The following is a 25,090-nucleotide window of genomic DNA, read 5'->3' as shown; positions in this document are numbered from 1 at the left end:
ATATGTTGTGGTAAAGAAACATATCACATGAATTAGACTTATTGCACAATTTTATCAGGCATGAAAGCTTGACTTCAGTGTATGTCTTTTTTGTGGGACTGAGTTTACTCTTACTCAGACAATGAAAGAATATGCATTTCCAATAAATATGAGAGCAGAATAAGAATATGCAAATGTAACACTATTTGGCTACATAAATTAGCATAAGTATTAATAAAAGAGCTGCAGAATGTTATATTACAAAACAAGCTGTGATTTTAAAGACAAATCACTTGCAGTGTATTCTGAAAAAAAACAAAAGTCTACATTGCAAACATGCTCATTAAAACAACTCTAACTGAATGCCCTTATTTAGAAGGGAAAATAAATGTACATATCAATATTGTTAGAGGCAATATCTTTTACATGCATACGCTGTGACTTTTTTACAGTTGCATTACATGCAGTTGTAAACATAACACTAGGAAACAAATAATTTTATTATGCTTTTAATATAGCGAAGAAAGTAAAGAAACATTTCAATTCTTAACTTATTCTAGTTTAAGAACATTTACATTCTAGTGATTTTTGAATTGTACATTAGTAAGGAAACATTTTTGTAAGGAAAACAGTATGTCCATGTACTCAGCATTCCTGCAGCATTAGTTCTAGATCAGGAATCTAAAATCCTGAAAAATAAGAAAAAGCTTTAGCTGTTGATATGACATAACACTAAATGCTTAAAATATGATAGAGCTGTAAAATGTATTAGATAAGAGAGCATCATAATATTGGCAAAGAAAACCTTTTTTTATATCTCCAAAGAATTGAATCATTTGAAATTAAATTGGGAAGTCAATACTTAGTTTCAGTGTGAGTTTTTTCTGTGTAAGAACAGAAGGATTAGCCCCAGAATGTCAGCTTGCTTCTCAGTATATACTTGACAGGTAGTTGTATCAGTTCTTCCTGACATACACTTATCATTATTAGTAATTTTCCAAACTGTCTACAAATCTGGGGTGTTTTCCATTTCTTGCTGCCTGAAACACCTCTGATTTCTTTGCTATAGGGAGTGAGTACTTGCAGCTTCTATTCACTCCAGTTTGAGATAGGTGAATTTAGTGGATCTGGAAAAATCTGTCTGCAGAAGTCTAAGCTGACTGCACAGTTCAAGACTTTCTGCGTTAAATACTACTTCTGAACATAAATATTTGGCCTATTTGTATAAAGATAAACATATTTAAATATAGATCTTGATTAAAAGCATTATATAAATACCTCCTTAGCGAAAATCCACTGATCTCCTTCCATTGCGTGGCTGAAAGACAAATATCCAACAAGTACTCTGTAAAACTGACTAGTTTCAATAAGAAAACCCCACAGAACTCAGTATATGTAGAAATTGGTAGATTCCTCAGTTTTGTCATGGTGATCGTCATTAAATATAAACCTGAGACCAGTTATCATTTAAGGCACATCCACTTCAGGAGGAAAATTACACAATAAAATTTCAGCTTTTAAGATCGAAGAATGAATTATGCCCACCTTGTATGATTTTGTGAGGGAAAAAAAGCCACAAGAAGTCACTCTAAGAGACCGTTACCCCTCAGAGTAGGTTCATTCTCATGAGAATTTTTATATCTGCTTTCCAACCTTACTGGTCAAAATACAAGGAAAATGGAAGGTCAGGCCCAAAATCTATCTTGGTACAGTAAGTAAGCATGGCATTGTATTTATGTAACAGATAAACATGCTGATAAACAATGCTTTAGAAGATTTTCAAAGATGCCATATTTTCTAGAACTCTTCTGAGAATTATATACATAATAACCAATGACTTATTAAGAAATAGCATGGCATCATGTACATACATGTACAAAAACTTCCTACTATGTCTTTATTTTAATCACAGAAAATGCCTGGAACAGATCTGGAGACCTCCTGTCCATGCCTCATTCCTATCAGGTACATGTCTAACATGTTCTAAAACCCTGTGTTGCTAGGGAAAACTGTAAATCTCCATCAGTCTAGTACACTGGTGAAGTACCATTACTTCTAAAAAAAACAATTTTCAAATATTTTATAAATTCTTATTTTGAGATAAGAGATCTTAGAATATCAGTTCACTATATTAAGAGGGTCCTTCTACTGATCTATTAGAGGTGATGTTTACATTTTAAGATATTTCATTGTTACTATTTATCATCATGAAAAATGTATCAGTAATTACTTAAATTTGAAAGATTCTGAGCACATACAGTATCTTTTTATTTTTTAATCCATCAGTATCACCAAGAAATTCCAATCTAGCCCTGTTATCCTTACAACTTTACAAACACAGATTGTGCCATGCAGAATGCACCTTATAAAGTCTCTGGAAATTGTATTGTTCATCCTCTGCAAAAAAGACAAACCTCTATAATGGAAATACTTACAGCAGGATGCTAATAGTGAAAAAAGTTGCCTCATACACAGTAATTCTTACTCTAATTCACTGATTCTTCTACTCTGTTATGTAACACTTAATTTGAAAAGAAAAAAATCAAACAAGCCATACCCTGAAGAAAAAGTAGCTTCTGCTTTGAATCCCTCCAGGTCCTTGAAGCTCTTCCTGAAAAGTAAAGTATTTCAAATCAGACCTACTCTTGTAACTGAATCCATACAGAGAAGTTGTTTACATAGTTACTAAAACTATCTGTTCAGTACTGCTATACACTTTTGCCTCTTAAGGCATGCTTGATGTATATGTCTCCATGACAGTAACAAAAAAGCTCATATCTTCATGTAGAAACAGCAGAAAATACATGAATGAGGGCCAGATTCCACCTCTAGTTCTGGCTCAGTGGAGGCTGCTTGAGAATTATACCAGTAATGATGAGCAGCCTTCGCCTTTCCGGGTTTCATTACTCAGACCCAACCTGAGTGTCTCCATAGAAAAAGAGTCTCTAAGGACATAATAGAATTGGTCTTTGCACATCCCAGGAGGAGAATAATGCAAACCTTACAAAACAGAAATACTTGGGCTCCAGCCAAGGCATGAGATCCCACACTATTCCCAGAAGCATATCATGATCAGCCCTCCCAGATTTAATCCCAAGGAAAAGACCAGTGCCTATGATATTCTGTCCTGTTCATTTTGCACACAGTGAGAAACAACTGTCTGTTGATCCATACAGGAAGGGAAGGAAGCGGGAAAGAACAACGAATAAAATAGAAATGCCATTTAAGTGTAACAAGTACAGGGCATAAAGTGGCTGGCTTTAATGAGACCTTAATGATTAGCAAATGCACAAAACTTAATCACAGAATTTTCAGTGTCTGTGTTAAAGTCAGATGTATGAGTGAGATGCCTGTCCTGTAGAAGTAGAGACAGGCCAATTCAGAAACAAAATAGTTCAAGTCTTGTGCTTAGCAGAACATCGTAGAATTTAGATGGAATTTATTGTATGCTCCCTTAGCAATGATGGTATTTCTCAATTAAAAACTGAGGTCATGCAGCGTCTTAGGTTATGATCATAACTAGAGTTGTCAAAGGTAGAAATCACTTCATGCTGTATTCTAATGCTTTAAGAATTGTAAAACAGGATGCCCTCCATCATTTTCAAACACTTTCAAAAGAACTTTCAAAGGAAGTAAGGCTTAAACTATACATTGCTTCTGAATCTTGCTTAGCTTAATTTTGACTGCATTTTGAATTCATCAAGTATACCATTATACCCAGTTTCTTTCCTCTCTGTAAAATGTCTGTGTGATTTTTATTTATATTGCCCGCCGCCTTCTAGCATTACCTAGGTTTGAAATACCCACCTCAGATCTATAACTTATTCAATACTATAGGTTTTTTTATTTGAAAAGACTAAAAATTTGTCTGTTACTGGATTTCTGTACATTGCCATTTTCCTTCTTCTCAGATGATTCAGCTGAGTGTCTTATACTATCTCTATTTCAATATTTTTCTTTCTTTATGCAATGTATGAAGGAAAATAAAAACATAGAAATAAAATAGGCAGCTGTTGCAAGTTAAGGAAATTATTCTAGAATATAAAATGAATCAAGAGTACAATTAATCATATGGAATTCTGATTTATTTTATGGACTTTCAACATGTTAATATGTCATTCTCTATTTACAACCAGACACCTCTCAAAGATCATTAAGCAGTTTCCCTATTTGATTTCATGTCAGGTGGTTGGTGTTAAAAAACAACTAAAGCTAAAATCTGTCTTCATCCTAACACCTTTCCTTCTAAACTTTCAAGTGTTTGGAGAAATTAAAAAATAACTAATATATGCTGTAGAATATGTGCATGTATATTCACAAATCTACATGTATGTATGTATAGAGAAATATATGTATACATGAAGTATGTTTATTTAAAATTTTATTTTACTGACTGCCCTCTAAAAATTATCTTGTTCAGTCTCTTAGATCTACTTTCTTGACAGAAAGGCCTTGCTTCTCCTATCTTTAGGTCATATTTATATCAGTCAAGGTGGAGCTCAAGAGGAACCAAATTCATGACAAAATCTGTGTCAGTTCAAATTGGGAAGAAAGAATAGATTTAATACAGCATGTTTCCTTCTTCACCCTTCCGCCTTTTCAATTCCTTCCCTGGTCAGGGAGAGATGTAGGTGTGTTTAGGTACAGCAGGTTTTGGCTTTCATTCCAGTATGAGGAAAAAAGAATCAGTAGCAAGCGAACTCCTTGTGAAGTATGTTCTGTGACACCAGAGTCAGAGAGTCCAAGCAAAGATGGACAGCCAGCCGGAACATGGGGTCTTCTTCAGTGGATCAGAGTTCCTCTGCAGACCTCATGCAGAGTTGCTTTGACCCCCTGCTGGCTTAAAAGTTTACCTATGTGGTTCCCCCATTACCCTATCCAACAGAGTTTCCTGGAAAGATAGAATTTGTAGCTTTCCTACAGTCAGAGAATATTGCATTATTTTTATTATTGTCATTGGATGGCAGATTGTTCAAGCAAGTATTTTCTTAATTTTTTTATCAACTGATATAACCCTCAGCAATAACATTTACGGAGATTTTTAAACTTTTGTACTAAAATATGCAGAAATCTGTCATATAAATAAATATGTTAGGCATAATGTGGATGACTTTCAAAGATGTAATTATGACATTAAAATAAATAAGATGCTTGCAAAAATATCAAAGAAGAGTCTGCAAAGGAAATAGATTTCAGAAGATGCTATCATTTTGTAAATGTCTTTAGTATTATGCATCCTACAGGATTAAATAACACATTTAACAAGGTAATTGATATTCACAACAGGAAATCAAAGAAGGTACTTTCTCTGAAAGATACAGTTAAATTTTGAGCTCAGATGGAAACTTTACAGCCAATTTTTGTGTGTGCACTAGCTGTAAGTCACTATATGTATGGAAGATCTTCCTGTAGTCTCCGCACCAGGATCAGAATAATCAATGGTGCATTTCCTTTTTTTTATAATGTTTATATTGTTGCCTTATGTTTATATGACTATTTAAAAATAGTTATATGCTGCAAGTGTTAGTCATATAATTACTTCTCATGGCTCCAGCTTATGAAAGAGAATGTATTTAAGTACTTATTACTCCACTGGCATTTCATGAGCTCTTCATTTTGTAGGCCGGAATGCCTAATGATAAAATATTCCAAAATAAACAGTCATTTAAAATATGTATAGGCAAAAATCAAAGGTGGTTAAATCCACTAGTGATTATTTTACATAATGGTCCAGATGTAGCCTTCAACTCAGAAAGTCTCTACAATGCAACTGCCAAAAGCTAGAGGGTAAACCAGAGGACTAGTCACTCCACACAACCCCTGCTCCTTCCACCTTTTTCTTGTCTATGCACTACAAGCCACTTATAGATACAGGATACTGGACTGATGAAAATACAGTCTGATCTGGTATGGCTTTTCTTATTATACCTTCCTTTTTAAGTGTTACTATGTTATGACTGTCACAGCTCTATATTCCATTCTTCTTCTAACAAATCTCAGTTAGACTGACCCTTATTTTACTTTGGGATTGGTAACATTATTGTATCATTTCCTTTTTTTAAAGATTAAATCTGTGTTGGATATTTTTAATCTAATTAATCTTCCATGATAGCACTGACTAATCTAAAGCATTCCTGTACCTGTATCTTATGAAATGTAACTACTGAATATACCAGTTCAAAGTGCCACAAAGTCTTCATTCAAACTTCTAGCTGTATCTACACTTCTTACCTACAAAAGAATTCAGCACGGAGCACGCAAGCAGTCCCACTGAAAAAATGAACTTAAGAGTTATACATGTGCTTAAGTATTTACCTGTTAGCACAGGAGCATAAGCATAACATAATAGTTGCAAATTAAAGAATCAATGCTTATTACACTGCAGATTACTTCAAATTCTAAGTGTTATTATTTCTGTGTATTAATAATTATGATGATAAATAGGAGAAAGACTAAAGGGCTTTAAAAATTAGCCATTTAAAAGAAAAGATGACTACGGAAATACATCATCATACATTCAATTCTAATATAAAAATCTAACAAAAATAAGATACCTTTTATAAATATGCTTAATAAAATATTTGCCTTTAGCCACAGAGTTATATCAGCCTGCTTTGGGTTCATTCAAAATCACTCTAGCATTTTGAGGGGTTTTTTTAATTTCCTTTGGAATAAACGTTTGCAAATATTGTCCTAAAAATAATTTTTTTCTTAGCCCTATGTTAATATTAGTGTATGTTTAAGCTTTATGTCAGATAGCTACTATTTTTCTTTTCCTAAGAATCTGTACTCTGTAAAGAGTATGGACCTTGATGTTTCTTTGATGTAAACAATAAGCTTTTGGATTTTATTTCATAGGATAGCTTGGCAGCTCTTAAACAGACGTAATGTATTACATTTTATTTGTGACTTCAGTTATAAATATTGTGAACCTCTTAAAATATAAATATGCAGTCACTTACATGATCTGACTGATATACTCTGTAGACTCTGGTATTATTATTACTAGGAAAAATATTCCCAAAAGTTTCTCTGTTGAGCTTGGGTGAGAAACTGTTAACTAAAAATAAAACTGTCATGAAGAGGCAGAAATGTGTTGGAAAATGGTAAGTAGGCTCTTGCTTTTAGGTTATTGCCTGTTAATTACTGTATTCTATTACCATTAATTGTGTCATCAACCTCAATGGAAATAAGCTCCAAATATTAAAGTATTCTAGCAAAAGGACTGATTGGATTTAAAAGCCAGTTTGTTTTCACATATAATAATTTTGTGCCCTGGCATTTATACTTTCCTTCATGTTCTTTTTCTTATTTAACATGTATGTTAATTTAAAAGCACAAAGAGCAATTACAGGAATATTTTCTGTCAGTATTTAGCTCCAGGAGCATAAATGCAGTTAATGTCATCACAGAAGCTAACTTTCACCCTGTATTTTCATTTCAGATGTGTAATGGATTAAAATTTTTATAACAATTTTAGTTCTCTTGGGAACTGCTGTTTGAGTTGTTTCATGAGTAGATGTACGAACTCTTTAAGATCTTATATGTGGCCAGGTTCTGCCACTGGTAGTCCTGTTAACCAAACCTGACGTCAGTGATCAGCAAAATCTGCCATTAATTTTTACACAGTTCTGTCACATTTAAGATTACTGTAGAAGTCAGGATGATAGTACACAGTTAAAAAGCAGTAGGGGCTGTTTCAAGAATTGGATCATATTTTTATCTGCCTTTAAATGCCGAAGTCTTGTCCTCTATTGTTTTCTGGGTTAGGTATATGTGTAGGCACTACACTGCTATACAGACGTTCATGTCATGATATTTTTCTAGACAAACTGATTATATGCATTTAGGGTTTGCTCCCCCCCCCCCCCCCCCCCCCCCAGTTTGGCTTCAAGTGCTCATGAGGACCTCCGGCTCCACATTACCCTGCTCCTGCTCCTCCTCACCCACATGAAGAAAACTAGGACTATGATCCACTGCAGAATCAGCAGCCTTCCACTCAGAAAGGCTGTGTCCTATTCCTGTACATAAGAACATACTGAAAGAAAACCATAATCCCTTACACTCAATGTAATAATGGGAATAGTCTGACTCTGTGTAGCAAATACAGAGATTTTTATTTCACTTGAAACTCTAGCATTAAGCACTTAAAAAAAAAGATCATGCCATGTATTAGTTTTTCTCAGCTTTTTATTTTTTAATCAATAATTTACCTAATTTTGTTGAAAAAAAAGAAGAAGCACTTAACCATATTGAAAAATAATCAAACATTCATCTGTCACCACAGTGGCTCATATTTACAATCAAAGAAAAGTTAGTCTAAACTTTGAATTTGATTTACTACTTTTATTACTTCCGCCCCTCTCCTCCTGTTTGCATGTTAATTTCTGGGGGATTAAAAAACATTGTTTTGTTTAGTGAGTTTTCTTATGTCTTAAGACTAGCAGTGGTCCACAAGAAACAGACTGCGAAACACTGAAAGACCCAAAAGGACTGAGAAATACTAAACAAGAATATTTTTCTCTCCAAAGGTCAGCCTGGACCAGAAACCTTTAATAGGCGTAGTAAAGAATTTCCAAAACAACTCATTGTCCTTAAACCATGTTCAGCCATTATATACTTATATACCATTTACAACCTAAATCAAGCACTCAGATGTTAAGAAATGTCAGATTAAGGATGACTGTGCCTCCTTTTGCCTTGCCAACTAGTTCTCCCTGTCCTTGCTAGTTAAGAACCAGTTTTCTTGCTGGTTCCTTATCTACCCTAAGTCTGTCTTCCCGACCCATTCATGACTGCAGCACCCCTACTTACCTTCCAGCTTTTATTTTCAGTAGCCTCATTTTTCCTGGTCCTCCAAAACTCAACTCTCAATTTCACTTTTCCACTGGCAGGGCTTTTCCTGAGATTTCGCTCTGTGCTACTGTAATATGGGCTGTGCTAATATTGAAACATAAGTCTCTGCATAAATTCTAATGGTTTTTGATTAAATTTTTTCTCCATATTACTATTAAAATATGAAAAAAATGTATTTTTAAAAATTCATTCACTTTTTTTGATGAAATTGTTAGAGTCTGGGAAAGTGTTAAGTAAATGAAATCACATTTTTACAATGAGGAATGTCAGTCATGCTTAGTGAAAGATGGCTTTATATGCATAAATACCTACACTACTTTTCTCATGTGATAATGATAAAATGCATACAATGGTGCTGTGCTGCATCTATGCAAAGTTTTCCTCAGTATGAAAATCTGAAGTGTTTCCTGAATCCAGTTGGAATTATTCCTTAGTTTACTTTACTAATTTGTTATATGAGATTTAACAAGATGGTACTGTCAGGCAATTCAATATGTAAAAATCAGTGGCTGAAAGAGCTGTGCTCTTAATTTTTTGTCAAAACAAATAAACTCAGCAATTTTTTAAGAAAAGCACTGGCTTAATTTTCTTCCAGCTGTTGCTGAATTCAACTCTCTTTTTATTTGTCTACTTGGGGAAGCTGATACAGCAACCAGGGGAGTGAACCTAAAGCACAGTTGCTATTTTACACAGGCACCCTGTATAGAAATTCTTGTTCTTCAGTAAATGTTTGACTTTGTCCAGATTGCTTTTAATGAGAATGTCCACATGAAAAATTAGTGTGAAAAACCTTGCTGGCTACTTCCTCATCTGGAATTAAGAATTAAGGGACTTGCCCTTAATTCTGTGAACAGAAATGAGAAAGAGCTGGGTTCCCCACTGCACAGTAGCTTGACTAAGTACAGGCAATAGCACGTGGATGAAGAGAGCAATGGCTGCCTCAGAAAACTGTTTACGACTCCTTAATTCTGTGACAAGCAATTGTATACTGATAGGGTCTGGTAGAAGCTTAGCAGTCTATAATAGCAGCATCTCACCTTGCTGTGTTCCTTCTACTTTTCTGACAAGGCTCTGTGTTGGACAGCAAATGGAGAAGAGCTGATGTAAGACACAGCTCCGCATGCTATACGCAGCTGGGAGGCCCTTGCCTGTTTACTGATTGAAATCAAATGCAGCGTTTTGCAGGAGGGATGGAGAACAAGCCAGATCTGTACCCATAGTTTTTCTCTGCACCCTGATAAAATTGCAATGTAAATGACATCTGATGAAATGCAAGTTTCTGGGAGTGGTCTGACACATGAAGCTCACATTGTCCAAAATACAGTGAAACTGTAGAGGCCAAAATTACATCTTATGTAGACAGGAAAGGAGTAGTGTTTTGGTGCATTTATTAGTTTATGGATAGCTAAACAAACCAAATATCGTTCTAACATAAAGAACTCTGATTCGTTATTTCAGGCAGGATTTACTTCCTGAATCAGTGCTGCAAATCTGTTCCTAAATCTGTGGTTTATTTAAATCCTTAATCAGCTCTCAAGGAATTGATTCCCTTAATATACCAAACTGCCTGATCCATAACTAAATGTTTCTTTAGGTTGAAGCCATCCACAGTTTTCTGTCATGTGAAAACCATGAAGAATTTTCTGTCTCAATTTACATTTTTCTGTCAAAGGATTATTTAGGTTTATAAAACTGGATGGCATCATGATTAAAATATGTCAATGGTGGGCCAAATCATCACTATTTCTCTAAGCAGAGTGTTATGCTGCTTTCGTAACACCATGTAAAACTGCTTTTATAGACTCTATAGTTACACAGTGGTAACAGGACCAACATCATGCATCTAGTATGCTGAATAGTTTTGGATGCTGGGAACCTATCCAGGAGTAGGTTGGGTGATTCAGTAGATACTGATGGCTTTCTCTTTTGTCTTTGAAGTTGTTCACTCTGACAAGAGCCTTCCTTGTATTTTTAAAATAGATTGTGCTCTGTAACAATGATTTCTTTGAAGTTGTTTTTACTTTTTTTTTCTTGCTACGAGACAATGAGCCAACTGTGGATATGGAATTTTTTTTTAATATAACTTCACATAACTTCCTGAGATCTCATGGGAGAAAAGCATATGAGATAGAAGTTCTTAGAGCCAAAACATCATAGGAGAAAAGCTATTGGTAATAAACATTACGAATTTTGTGGAGTGAACATAAGTGATAAAGCGTATGTAGCTGTTTGAAGTATTTTCCAGAACATACCTGCAAGTAGCAAAATTCAGAAGGAATGAACAGATTATGAAAAAAGGATTCCCAAATAATGGTTTTCCAAATAAGAGAAACAAAATAATATAGTTCTATCTAATGAATGATCAAAAACAAAATTGTATTTCATACAAAATGGTTAATACTGCTATATGTATTTTCACTGCAGCATGACTTTCTGAAATGGTTCTTAAAAAGAGAAAAAAAAAAATCTATCGAACTTTGCATGTATGTACTTTATCAAATATCAAAATGAGAGTCAGCATTTTACAAAGTAAGAAAGTGGCCAGAAACAATTTAATAACAACAATACTTTCTTCCTGAGTCCTATGCATGTGGCTGAAAAGAGGAACATACCCTCCACAATGCAACATGCCCCTCTTAAGATAGGGCCCAAATTATGCATCTACCTCATATATTAGAAAAATGTCTTAAATTCAAATTTACTATTGCTCTTCCATCTGCAAAACAGCCAGCGATTGCTCATTCTTTAATCCCAAACTGAAAACTCCAAAATAAGAGATGATCCCGTTACACCTATTTTACTCTAAAATATGCCTTTAAATCAAAAATTAATCTCAGTTTATGCTACTTGAAGTGAGAAGATACATTCCTTTTCTCATGTTTTGTTTCTGCTGATGCTAAGTCAGATAATAGTGTAGTTAAAGCAGTTTTAAAAGATGTGTGAGAAAAAAAGATGTCATTATATTCTCAAAGGACTCATTTCTACAGCTCATAACTCAGAAAGTTAAACCTTGGGCAAAAATTGGAACAAAGAGAGAACTTTCTGATCTGCACCTTAAGTTAAATGATAATATTGTCTTTAAATTACTTGGAAATTCTTAATATCGTAAGTCATAAATAATGTTTTTAATGAATTGATATGGTTTGAATTCCACATGGGAAAAAAAGAGAACCCCTAGAAAAGAATAACTCAACTGCAGTATAATGGTACAACTAATTTGAAGGTATTTTTCTTTTTATAAATCAACTACTAGATCCACTTTGATATATAGGCTCTCTGTTCTACTACTCTTCCATGTTAAACATATATTATTTTAGTTTTCCTTTTTTACATGTTAAATATCAGCATGATTATTTTACACTAATTAAAGAATAGAAAAACCTCCTTCTAATGGAGGTACACTAGTGTGATATTAAATCCTGAAAATAAAAATGCTACAAGCAGAAAGGTTCTAGAAGGACATTTTTCGAAGAGCTAATGAATCACAAAATGTGAGAATGCAAGCATGCATAGTTTAAGATTACATACGTCCACTTTGTATCTCTTCAGTCTTCTCTCATTAAGCTGGGGAACAAGTTGCAGCAAAGGATGCAGGATAGACGACTGAGAGGACATGAACACAGACACATGAGCAACGAAATTCTGACCTTATGATGCAAATAATGTCTCTTCCCACAGTACTGGTTTGTGGACCAAACATGCACCAAAAAAGGACTGAAGATGTTAATTGAGAAACTAATTTTTTGAACACTGTGAATTGACAACATAAAGATACCACCATTTATTTTTACACTATGAATGTGACGCACGCAGTAATGAAGGGAAGAGCTGTGCATCCTCACCTTTAGGTATTGCAAGTTCAGAACAATTCACAGACTTGTTGCCCAGGTAATTGCAATTATTCAAACTTTGATCAGCCTCTGTGAGCACTACAGAAAACATTTCCCTACACAACTTCTACCAACTCCTCTATGATTATCTGCTATGGAAATTAGCAGCTTCAATCTCCTTTGTACTGAAGAATTCATTTTACTTTAAAATAATTTAAACCACAGCAAAAAAAAAGATGTTTTGCTACAAAATAGTTTACATTCTCAAGTAAACTTTGTAACCATGGCACTGGTCACTCTGCCTATTAGACAAACTCCAGTCCTGACATCCCATGTGCTCCACCAGACTCTTATGCTCGCACATAGCCTGGCGCAGTGTGCAGCATAAGCCCCCATGCAGTGACTGGCAACACAGAACCTGGGGGCTTGTGGACTGAGGTCCACAGTGGGAAATAAAGTAGAAATACCTGTGTTCCTCAAACCAATTTAAACCTTTGACTGATGAAAACAAAGCTTTTCAAAATAAAAAGTATAGTGCATTTTTTATTACAATAATTCTTGTACAAGAAATACAACAAAGAGAAATATAACTTATGGAATCTCTAATTTTACCGAAGTGATAATATATTTAATAGGCAAATGAATTTGCCTACTTGGAGTCAATCTTGCACAGTCTGCCTAAGGTGTCCAATGTCGCTTACATGAGCGAAAGAGGCTGGCCAGCTGCCACGCAGGCTCTGCCCCGCAGCCAGCGGAGAGGGGAGAATGCAGTGAAGGAGGAGGTCGCTCACCTACGTAAGTACGTCCCAGACCTGGGCTAGAAAAGAGTCACCTGAACAGCCAAACCAGAAGTGAGAAAGCAGTAACCTCGGGGGGTGGGCAGGGGCAAGGGTCTTCAGGATGGGGAGGAAGAGGGAGGCAGTAACCTCTTCAGCAGGAGCAGGGATGGCTCATTTCACTGTGCCCTGATTACCATTAAAAGCTCCAGAGCAGCTCTATAATGAAAATCCTGACTACAGCGTCAACAGTATTCACCAGAGGCCTAGAAAACAGTTAGCATCACTGTCTAGGAAATACACAGCATATTTCTGAAGAAACAGAACAAACAAGGCAATAATAGACATTAACATATCAGAATGATTGTAAAGAAATGAGAAAATATGAATATGTTTAACTTCCTCAGCATCATAGGGTACACATAAAAAAAATTGATGCACATAAATAACATAATGTTTGCACTTTAAAAGCAAGACTGGATCACATTATTTGTTGGCTTATGAGAATATTTTTATAGAAAAAATTTTAGGCTACTTAAAAAATCATGGTACTTCTCATTTATATTAAAATCTGAAATCTTAACTAGACTCGTATACTATTCTGCCTAAGAGATATTTATGACTGACATAAATAATTAATACAATTTAATTAGTAATTAATACAACGCATTAATAATTCTTAATATTTAAGGCCAGGTTCTCACCTAGCATAGGTCAGCATTGTTCCACTGCATATGTTATGCTCATAAAATACCAGAAACAGGTATGTAATCTTATTCGTTCATGTTGAAACTTAAAATGCAGTTATGATGAATATTCAGTAGTTTTGCATTTGCATATATGTACAGTGTTGATGATCCTTTGCCATGTTATTAAAACATATTTTATATTTTAAACACAAAACTCCCGGTTCTGAGCTTGCTATCCAGTAGGAGAAACTGTTACAAAAAGGAACATTATCTTGTTTTTAAATACAAGCACGCATATACTCACAGCAGGGTGCTATGCAACTTACCATGATGTCTGAGTTGCCTGAGTCATGAGTCTTAGAATAATGAAATAAGAACTGTTCAAAAAAATTAAAAGTGGGGTTTTACCACAATACAGGGCAAGGGGGTTATGATTTTCTTGACAATTTTAGTGTGACCATAAAACATACATAGAAATCTTACCCTTTTGGTGTTGTCTTTTTCATCTAAGCCCTGTGGGAATAATAATTGGTAGAGAGGCTTTTATTTGTTAAAAAAAAAAAAAAAGCAATGGGCAGTTTTAATTACATTATGAACTTTTCAATACTGGCTTGGAATATTGTCATTCTTTGGCAAGTGCATTATATATCTTTGCTTATCAATGTGAATGCTCTTTTCAGCTCCTGTAGAGGCCACTGATTACTAGAAGAGTTGATGGGTTTAGTTGGGTGCTCCCTTGTATACTCATTAACTTGCCATGATTGTGCCATTCTCTCCTTCCCACTGTCAAAAGAGATGTATGTAATGTTTTGTCATATCTAGAATCTGTGCTTTTATGTTTCACCATGAACTGAAGCTCCAGTTTCAGCAAAAAAAAGTGTTGGCAGCAACAGATTCTCCTAAGTAAGTTTGTTTCTCCATAGACCGCTGCATAATTTTTCTCATCTAGAGCAATATAAACACCTGAAATCTTGTATCCAAGCTGGAGATTATTCTCCAAACACTGGAATTTCACAGCTGTTTTCAACAGGTGTTAGATTAGGACATGTAGCATTTTGGAGTAAGAATTGATAGTATTACTTCAAACAGTTCAGATATTGTGTCTTCTGAATTCACTGTAGACACTGGCATACTGAGTGAGCATGCTTCAGAAGTATTAAGTAGTTTTTCATGTGCATTACCTGTGGTTTCTGGAGAAATCCCATGACCAAAAAGCAAAGTTCTTCCAGTGCACCGGATGCCTAATGCAAAGAAAAGATGAATTCAGGCATCACACATCCACTCCTACTGCATTTAATAAAAAATATCAAAAATAAAGTAACCTCTATCTAAAGTGACTCACCTGAGGCTGAAAACCTGTGGACAGGTAGGCAGAACATGCATCATCTATCTGTAAAAGTTCACACAGTACTCTTTAAGAAGTCAGATTAATGTAAACATATGAAATATATACATTTTCAAAAACAGTTCAGTGCAACCAAAGGCATGGCAAGCTTATCCACCATAGGGAATTCATATAGGCACATTCCTGAAATTCAAGAAAAACAACTGCCCTTAACTCAATGAACAAATTTACACTTGCTTAATCTCAACCACATCCTTATCTGTATCCATTATTCTGAAATACCGCTCACATTCCTCCTATTTATAACCTTCTCAGACAGACTCATAATTTAAATGAAGATTGTAAGCTTCTGAGGCACAGACTATGAACATAGATATCTTCTATGATATCTTTGGGTTATATAAAACTGCAAAGAAAATGGCAGTACTGAAGTGGTTCAATGTTCACAGGCCTCAAATACCACTCTTCTGTCTGGGTTCCAGCATCCCTGTAGGTGTATGACACACATCTCTCTTGAGCAATTAAGGTATGTGCCAGCACATCTTATACAGTCCATTTGTGTGAGTCACCAACCAGCCAATCTCCAAGGTTTCCACTGATTTCACTGACAAATGAAAAGCCCTACAAGGCCTTGTTTACAGGAGATGGATCCCAAATCACAAGATGAATAAGAGAGATATTCAGTATATTTCAAATAACTTGAACTCAGATCAAAAAACACTGTTGAAAAAGTCACTGCCTTTGAACTTGGATTCATCAGCATAGAATGAAATGGAAGCGACACAAATAGACATAAAAATAAAAACATCCCCCCCCCCCCGACCAACCCAAGAAACCCCAATCCCCCCAGTCATTTCATCAGGAACAGAACAAAGGTCCATTTAGCTCTGCATCTTACCTCCAAAAATGGCCAAACATGAGCACCCAAGGAAAAGCATAAGAAGAGACCAACTATCTAGTAAAACTTGTACTCTCCAACTATCACCAATCTGAAGCTCACAAACCTTGAGTCAGAGATCGTTCCTTGGTAATAAAGCTCCATGGACTCCTGTGCTGTGAATTTGGCCAAGGTCTCTTTGAACCCTTGTAAACTTTTAACATCCCCAACATCCCACAGTAAGGATTTCCTACGCACTGCATAAAATACCACCGCTTTGTCTTGATCAGTCCTTTCAAAGCTAGCTTCATTCAGTACTATTGCAGTCTTGTCTTGGAAGAAGTAATGAATAATTGATCCCTACCCCCCCTCTCTTTACCATTCATGACCTTGTATAAACCTTAATCGTATCCTCTTTCCATTGTCTCTTTTCCAGGATGAAAGAATCCCAGACTACAGAGTCATTTTTGGTGCAGTTATTAATCAGGAAGGGAAAAGAAATAGAAAAAAAACACTTGAATTCATGGAAGTTATTTTACCAGTGCTGGAAGTTCAAAGTATTCCATAAGGCGGAGAAAGAATCTCCAGTACTCCGACTGGAGCTGCAAAATTTAATAATAATGAAAAAAAGACTTAACTTTTCATGATATAATTTTAAAATTGTATCAATAGCAACCCACATTAGAATGCACCAGTTTTTCCATTGAATATTTGATACTGTTAGTTCGGATGCCAAAAAGCTTTGGCAATCATTATATTGTTCACAGATTGCATCAGAAATGTTTTTTTTCAAATGAAGAGTGGGCAATACAATGGGTCCTTTAATTTTATTATAGATAAAAAGCCCTAAACAGCACTCTTTAGTGAAGAAAACATTAAATGAAAAAAGCAATAAACAAATAATGCATATCTGAGTACTTCAAGACAAGAGATGATTCATTTCTCTAGAAACAATCTATGAGAAAGCATTAGCAGGGATAGTGGGAAAGCTAATAGCTCACAGGATTCCCCTTTCAAATAGTTTTTGTTGGTAACACATCCTCCCCCTGTTCTTTTCCCTTGATCTTACATTTGCTTCTCCCTGGGAACATGAGTTCAGCTTCACTACTGAGATTTCAGGGTAAGAATATGTAAATGGAGAAATCAGCAGTGAATAAAATAAATTAAGCTGAAATCGTTCTAGAAGCCCAAGTTAAAAATCTACTATTTCTTCTTGATGAGGGTTTATTTGTTTTTTGTTTGCTTGTTTGTTTCTTTTGTAGTTGGAAATGACTACTAGAGAACTACCATAACTCAAGAGCAGGGCAAGGCAGAGACTGCTTTGTGGTCAACACAGTGCAAAGCAGAGGATCTCTTAGCTAAAACCTGCACATAAAAAGAAAGGACTGAGGAAAAGCCATAGTTTCAGGACTTGACAATTGTTCTTTTTTTAAAAAGAACTAAGATTTGGATTTTTTTTTTAAATTCCTATCATCCTTGATGTATCTTCTCATTAATTTCCTCTCCTGCTTCAGAAAGGTGGCATGAGGATGAGAGCTTGTGAGCTTGTGAGTTGTTTGGAGTTGGTTAAATAGAATAGAGGAATGAATTGGTGTGGGAGAACAGTAAAGGAACACTGTACTTACAAAGTTCCCATATTTATAAACTCAGAGTCATTTCTGGAAAATACTAATTTAATTTCAGGTTTAATTTCATGACCAGAATGATCAACTAATAAAGTAAAAAACAAGAAAAAAAATTATTCTTTTCATTCTGAGAAAATCTGGTAAAACCAGTATTATTCAGACTGATTTAGAGTATATACCTGTGCATCTAATTCTCTTTTCTTAGTCCTTAGTTTTTCTACAGTCATGTATTATTCTTGCTGTAATAAACAAAGTTTTATACTGATTATGTTACATAATTTCATACAGAATTTAGTATTTTAAGCATACTTCTTCATCTACTGAGAAAGGGAGCTTTGCTTTTGCCCCCAGTGACTGTTGGAGCAAATCTTGTATTACAAAAGCAAATGAAAGAGGAAATGTATAAAACAGCATCTTTTAATCCAGAATTTAAATAACTCATTTTCATAAACTCTTCTAGCTATTAGGATCTTACTTCCCAAGAGATCACTTTTCTCCCAGGAGATAAATATCATCAAGGCTTGTGCAGGTGCCAGTCTGTGAGTATGTCAGTGTTGGAGTCAATAATTCTGAGATGAAATAAGGGGAGCTGTCAATAAGGGAAGTGTGTCTTGGAAAGGCACCAACAGCAAGAAATTTACTCTGTATATCTGTACCCGGTTCTTTCCATGATGAGTCGCTTGCTTTCTAATGTTATCAGAAGCCACAGAATTAAATGTCAATATAGTCCTTCAAGATGACAGCAACAGGAGCGCGGCATGCTCCAGGCTAGCCCTCTCTAAGTGTTATGTCCTGCTGCTCCATCTGTTCCAAAAGGGCACGGAAGAACCCGTGTTAAAGCACATCAGAACAAATGTATGTAAGTTTAAAAGAGGGGAATGGAAGCTAGAATAGCCATCAGTATTAAAACGTTAGAGGGGCTAACTGAAACAGGACATTATCCCTTACCTAGTAAATTAAGATGCTAGGATATGATTAAATACCTAGCCCTGTGTGCAGAACTGAAGAAGCAAGAGAGAGATTGGATGAGCTGAAACAATTACTATTATCATGTATAGACTATAACAATACTAGATGGGACACTATTGTTTCCAGGGACAGTGACTGCCTGATGGTTGACAGTTAAATGACAATGTTTCTCAAGCATAGCTCTCCATTGAGCCAAGACAGTCTTTCCTGAATGACACGTCAACACCCAGCCTCATCATCCTGCTGGAACAACAGTTTAGAAAATCCAGAAAATAAGTTGTTTTACTTCTTCACTGATATCAGGATAGAAGATGAACAGGAGAGGAAGGGTTGGGAGAAGAAGCAGCACCTGAATTCCATGCATGAGAAGTGCAGGAGAACGAGGTGTGAGAGCAAGGAGTGGCACAGAAGAAATGGGAGTATCCCACACGGCAGTATGCAGCTGAGGCCTGAGGCATGCATCTGTGGTGTTTTAATCTTGTGTCTCTGGCCTACTCACAATAAACTGCAAGAACCACTGCCAGAATCACCCCCACAGCAAAGGGCTTTTACCTGCGCTGGCTGAGCCAGCCTGCCTGTCATGCTTACCTCTTTCCACAGCTGCAAATCCTGACCTGCCTGTAGTGCTTGGGATGGCATTGGTGCACCTGGAAGCACAAACAGGGCTTATCAATACCATACAGCAAAGGAATTTTTAGAAGTATCCTATGTCAGTGATTTAGATAATAATTCTGAGTATGATACAATACCCTGCAAGTCTGGAGTACCCTATCATTGACTGTACAGAGAGCTCAATGCTCTGAGGGCACCTCCTGCCCCACACATTGTTAGATTTGTCTGGTAGTTTCTGCCCGCTCTTCATTATCACAGCAGCAGCAGGTTCCTTCACAAGGTGACAGCAGATATGGACACTTACATGTCTTTGCAATAAACAGGGTGGAAATGACTCCGTTTTCACCAAGAATCAGCCTAGCATTAGTCTGTTCTCAGTGATAAGTAGCAGGAAAGAAAATGTGTGCAGCAGCTCTCCAACCCTAGATCTGCTCAGGAAAACACATTCCAGCATCTACAGCTACCAAGTCCTCAAGCTTTCTGAGAACTCAGCTCATATTCAGTACACTCATCTGAAGCTGAGAATCTGGATCCTACTTGTTACTTTGATATATATTACAATTAAACATGTGCTATGTAACCTATGGTTGCATTTCAATAATACATGTGATGTGGCATTTTTGAGAAGGAAATAGACAGTATATTTGTAATTGGCTTTGTTTCCTCTATCCGGTATATGCTATATGGAAAAGTTCAGTCTCTTAGAAGATTAAATGTGTTACTGATTTCATAAAGCTACAGTGGAAAGCTGGAGATAAGGCCTTGTATAACTGTACAATCTGCCTTTTGCTGGAATATGGAAAATAATAAGCTGTACTGGAGGCAGTTTGATCTGATCTGGTAGAAGGAGTTGTTAAAAGCCACTTTGAGGAAGCTCTGCTGTGTGCCCCTGGGTGCTGTGCTTGGCTGGGGTCAGCTCCTCTTCTCCCTCTCTGCCCAGCTGGGATGCAGACCTGGATGTTACTATATCTGGGTCCCTCCCAGCTTAGCTCCCAGAATATCCAGCTTTCCACGTCATCATTATTTTATCTGGCAGTGTATTTCTAGTAGTAATGTACTATCAGAATCTCCATAAATAATAGAAATCAGCATCACTGATCTGTAAGAGAGTACCCTAGAGACCACGTTAGCATATTGGTGTGGGGATATGCTCTAAGTGACCTGGGAGTGGGATTGCTGCTGGGGAGGGTGTTGCTTTAGCCGCACAATCCTAAGACTGGAGACCCTAAGAAGTCATTTATCTTCCTGCCCAAAGTCACTGCCCCTGAGCCATGCCTGAGCACGTGCCTGAGCACAAGTATAGCCTTGTTCTTGAAGACCTCAGATGTCCAGAGGTTTTGTAGCCTCCCAGGCAGTCTATAATTACCTGTAGTAACTTTTTTTTTCTGAAGAATTGAATGACATTAACCAAAAAAAAAGATGAAGATAGACTTAGCATATAATGACTAGGTGAGCAAGATATGAATGTCCATCATCCCATTTGTTTTACAAGTGCCACAAATAACAACAGTAGTCATTTTCAGGTGTAAAGCAGTATATTTCAAAAACCCATTCTGGTACCGCAGACTCAAGATGACTAACTATTCTGGATGCATGTTTTTCCCACAAAAAAATAGAGGGGGGGATCTCAATTTCATCCTATGTAGGGGAGGGAAATTTTTGAAATCTCAGAAAGTTCCACACGGCAAATGCTTCCCAATGAAAAATTTGCTTTTTTGATGTTTATTTTAGTTCAAGGAGAAACTCTAAACAAATTAAAGGTGCTACAATTCTTTTTCTTTGTGTCATATTCTTAATTAATGTATTCACATTGGAATATTGCCCTGGGACTGGTGTCTGGTTTAAGGATCTATTCCAAAAGTGGAGCTGGGCAACGCTTCAAATAAACACACCTTCCCCTGAAATCTTTGCCTGTCTGTCACTGAGCACTGCTGCTGTCATTGCTTGATGCTCAAGACTTTCCAGGGGGAACAGAAGGAATCCAATAGCCTGTAAAGCTGAGAGCAGCAGGCAAGGAAGCCTGAATATTACAGCTTTTTTTTGCCTGGAGCATAAACCTTTGAATGGAGAAGATGCAATTATTCCACCAGCTCATAAGTTTCCTTAACACTTCTCCATTTATTCACAAAACTCATATTTCATGTGCAGTCCCATCTGTTTTGTGCTCACACCTAGGACTATGTGTCCGCCAGTGCCAAGCAGTGCACTCCTGCAGGCTATACAGACTTCATTCATTTAATTACATGCATACCAACACACACTGGGAAACAGTAAGTGATCTTGTGAGATACACAAAATCCATAGAAAAAAATTGGTGCTATTCAGGAAAGCCAATTCTATTCAAAAGGAACATGGAAGAGGAAATCCCCTTACAGAACTGGCACTGTCCATTACACATCTGCTCTCTTCTCCTTCAAGGTTGCCAACTGCTAAAAACTCCTCAACTTCTTCCAAGCCAGCAGAATGCCAGATGCACATTTTCAGTAACTTTTCAACCTGGGACTCACTTCTTAAATATTCTCTTCTTCCCCTACTGCTCTCCTGGGCTCCTGGAAATCTTTTCTATAAGAACAGCGATAAAATACTGTGTGCCCATTGTCCTTCCCTTCCCTCCTTTTCCTTCCCTCCCCTCTATCACAACTTGAGAATTTATTTTTAACAGAATATTCAGTATGCCTTACTCAAATTTCTCTGCTTCTTGATATTAAAAAAGCAAACCAAAATGAAAACTCCTGATGAAAGTAACTCACACACACACAATACAAGAAAACAGACATGCTCACTGCACATGGACTTATTTTGCAATGATTCTTCACAAATCGTAAGTATTTAAAATATACAGAGTGGGAAAATAGAACACAAAGTATGTTTTGTCAAAATGCCCATTATCTGTGCTTGTTTCACAAGCACTGCTTGTTACAAAAACTGTAACTTTCTTGTGTAACATGTTACATTTCAAACTAAGTCAAGCTAATCAAGCTCTATCTCTAAAGCAAACAATCAAGCTCTACCTTTTTCCACTAAAATAAAACCTATGTGCAAGCCAGCTCCCATGGATCCCTAATGTAATAATTATTGTTTCAGGTTGGACTAGATGACTTCCAGAGAGGGTTCCTGCCAACCTAAATTCTCCTCTGATTCTGTAAAACATCTGATTCCTCTGTGTTAGCATTTAAACCAGGTCAACCCAGTTTAAAAATGAAATCCATTTTAATACAAGCCACTTCCCCAAATTGCTGTACTGTAGTTCTGCCAGGACAGAGTAACCCTGCAGGCACACATGAGGACGTCTTCCGCACTCCCCCACCCCGCACCCTGCCCAGCAGCCGATAAGAAATCCCCTTACCGAGACTCGCTCTGCCTCAGCCCCCAACCCGGGGGCCCTGCACGGCAAACCCTGCGTGGGCTCCGGGCTGGAGCCTCCTTCCCGAGAGCTCCAAGTCTGGAGGTGAAAGCGCTGCAAGAAGCGTGGAGAGACACGGTCTGGCTGCAGCGGCAGCTGCCAGGTGGGCGTTGGGACCCTGGATACCATTCCCACATTCCTGTGCAGGGGCACCCAGGGCCCTGACTCCCCTGTGGGCACCCACCCAGCCTGCAATGTCCTCTGCGTCTCTTTGCATCTCTCTCAAACCAGCATCTGATCCCACCCCAGTTCTGCGGCAAGGCAGCAGCTTGCACGCAGCCAGCAGCTCCTTTTGCAGGAATTTCGCAGCCCCCTTGCAAGGCGGGCAGCCTGCCGGGTGGCCACTCCTGCATTACCCCCCCTCCCAATTGCAGAGCTGGCGTTGCGGGGGGGATGCTCCTCACCTTTGCAAGCACACAGCCAGGAGGTGAGGAGGAGCAGCAGCAGCAGCAGCAGGGACCCCGGCGCGGTGCTGCTGTCCCCTGCCTTCCTCAGGCTGCGCAGCAGAGTGACCGTGAGGGGCTGCTGGTGGCAGAAGTTTCCCATGACCGTGGTGTCTCCTGCTCTGCCTCCCTGCCAGCCTTCAGTCTGGGCATGCCTCTCTCCCTTCCCAAACTTTTTAAATCTCCCCGACACGTGGATTAGCATCAGCTTGACTCATGAAGGACACGTCAGCCTCCTTGCCACCCGCCCTGCCCACCCCTGCCTCTTTCCCCACCACCCACCCCAGGGCCAGACCCTGTCATCGCCACTGGGTAGCTGGTGACTCAGCCCCGCTCCCATCTCTGGCAGCAGCTCCCCTTGTAACTCACTGTGCTTGGCATCAAGGTGAGGGGACAGGCAGGCTCTAGGCCCCTTCCTGTTGAACCCCCTCTTCAAGAAATAATCCTGCTTTAAAAAATACATGTATAACATGCCAAGCTGTGTTAGTAGTCTCCTGACAGCGAGCACACAAGGTGCTGCTTCTCCCTTACTGTGCTTGGTTGTTCACAGTAATGACAAGGGGGTGATGAAGGTGAGTTTTCAGGCACTGTATGATCCCAGCCTGGAGGGGAGAAGAGGCACAAGTTAAAACTGGGGGATCTCACACAGATTTGCCCCAAGCTAACCAAACCCGGGAGATCAAACTCTCAGAGCTTGCACGTGGGAGAGAACTTCAGTGGCTGGGAGGGGTGCTCTTGGAACAGGCACTGCCTGCCTGGGAGCCGCTGCTCCCTCTGTTTGCTACAGGCACCACTGTGGTGGTGTAACCAATTCCTTACTTTCCCTGCCCTCTACTGCACAGATAGTTAGGAAACCACTCCACCTCACAGCTAAGGAAAATGCTTGAAAAGCATACACCGATGGGCCCCCGAGCACACCAACATCCCCGCCTGGGGCTGGCTGCCTGTACCTGAGGCCAGCTGGGACAGCGGCACCCTCTGGGGCCCCGGGTCAGAGACCTGCGTGTTTCAGGTCACTGAAGAGCAGTGAGACACGCAGGCTGCCCCGTTTTGCTTGGGAGCTTCATTTAAACTGTGCCTCTTGCCCTTAGTCTTTGCCTGAGCTGTGTTGCAGCCATGCCCCTGCCTGCCCACGTGCTCCACTGCTCCAAACCTTGACCAGCAGACTGACTTTCGAGCTTGCCTGCAGACCTGACCCATCACCAGGGACTTGTCTGACAGTCTGGGCTCTTGCTTGAACCTGGCCACTGCCACCAGACCTGCCCCCTCGCCCTGCACCTCGCTGGTGCATTTCATCCCCAACAGGGGTGGTAGTAAAAGCTCCGTGCAACTGAAAATAAGTTATCCGGATAGAAACCAGCTTCATAACTTGAATCTGAGTGACTACTAGGACAGAAAAGAAATCACACACACACACACTGACACACTATGAAACAGTACACAGCAATATGGTGATATTTGGGGATTAAAATTCTAATACAGTGCTTAGCAAGACATTTTACTTAGGTTACAGATGCAGACCTTGTTCCCAGGCATTATTTGCTATGCCCTGTCAGATCATAGATAGCCAAGACAACTCCATTCTAAGATACTCAAAAGCAATATCAGACCCCAAATCCGCAGAGACCTGTTGGCAGCATAGGCCAGCCACCACCGATGCACAGCAAGTCCCTGCTTACCAGAGCT

At 38.1% G+C, this 25,090-nt stretch overlaps 1 protein-coding gene across 1 annotated transcript; it reads right to left on the bottom strand.

The window, feature by feature from the left end:
* Positions 1-492: 492 nt before the first annotated feature.
* NMU (neuromedin U) lies at positions 493-23,507 on the bottom strand. The gene is made up of 10 exons (XM_013949424.2): positions 23,366-23,507; positions 19,535-19,593; positions 15,473-15,520; positions 15,312-15,371; positions 14,614-14,643; positions 14,457-14,507; positions 12,364-12,438; positions 2,537-2,590; positions 1,258-1,297; positions 493-668 (listed from the first exon to the last, which is right to left on the bottom strand). The coding sequence occupies exons 1-9, from the start codon at positions 23,505-23,507 to the stop codon at positions 1,262-1,264; spliced, it is 555 nt and encodes a 184-aa protein (XP_013804878.2). The 3' UTR covers positions 493-668; positions 1,258-1,261.
* Between the last annotated feature and the right edge of the window lie 1,583 nt (positions 23,508-25,090).

Source organism: Apteryx mantelli, chromosome 5 (assembly GCF_036417845.1).
Source record: "Apteryx mantelli isolate bAptMan1 chromosome 5, bAptMan1.hap1, whole genome shotgun sequence".
NCBI lineage: Eukaryota > Metazoa > Chordata > Aves > Apterygiformes > Apterygidae > Apteryx > Apteryx mantelli.
The sequence above is the reverse complement of the archived record's forward strand: the minus strand, read 5'-3'. Positions and strand labels throughout refer to the sequence as shown.

Bases quoted from the DNA above. Each gene is read 5' to 3' on its own strand.
- NMU (XM_013949424.2), bottom strand. From the start codon at position 23,507: ATGGGAAACTTCTGCCACCAGCAGCCCCTCACGGTCACTCTGCTGCGC. The intron at 12,439-14,456 runs GTAAGTTGCATA...ATGTCCTCTCAG, and splicing joins CAGGCAACTCAGACATCATG to TCGTCTATCCTGCATCCTTT. The intron at 2,591-12,363 runs GTATGTAATCTT...TTTACTTTTCAG, and splicing joins TGAAGAGATACAAAGTGGAC to GAAGAGCTTCAAGGACCTGG.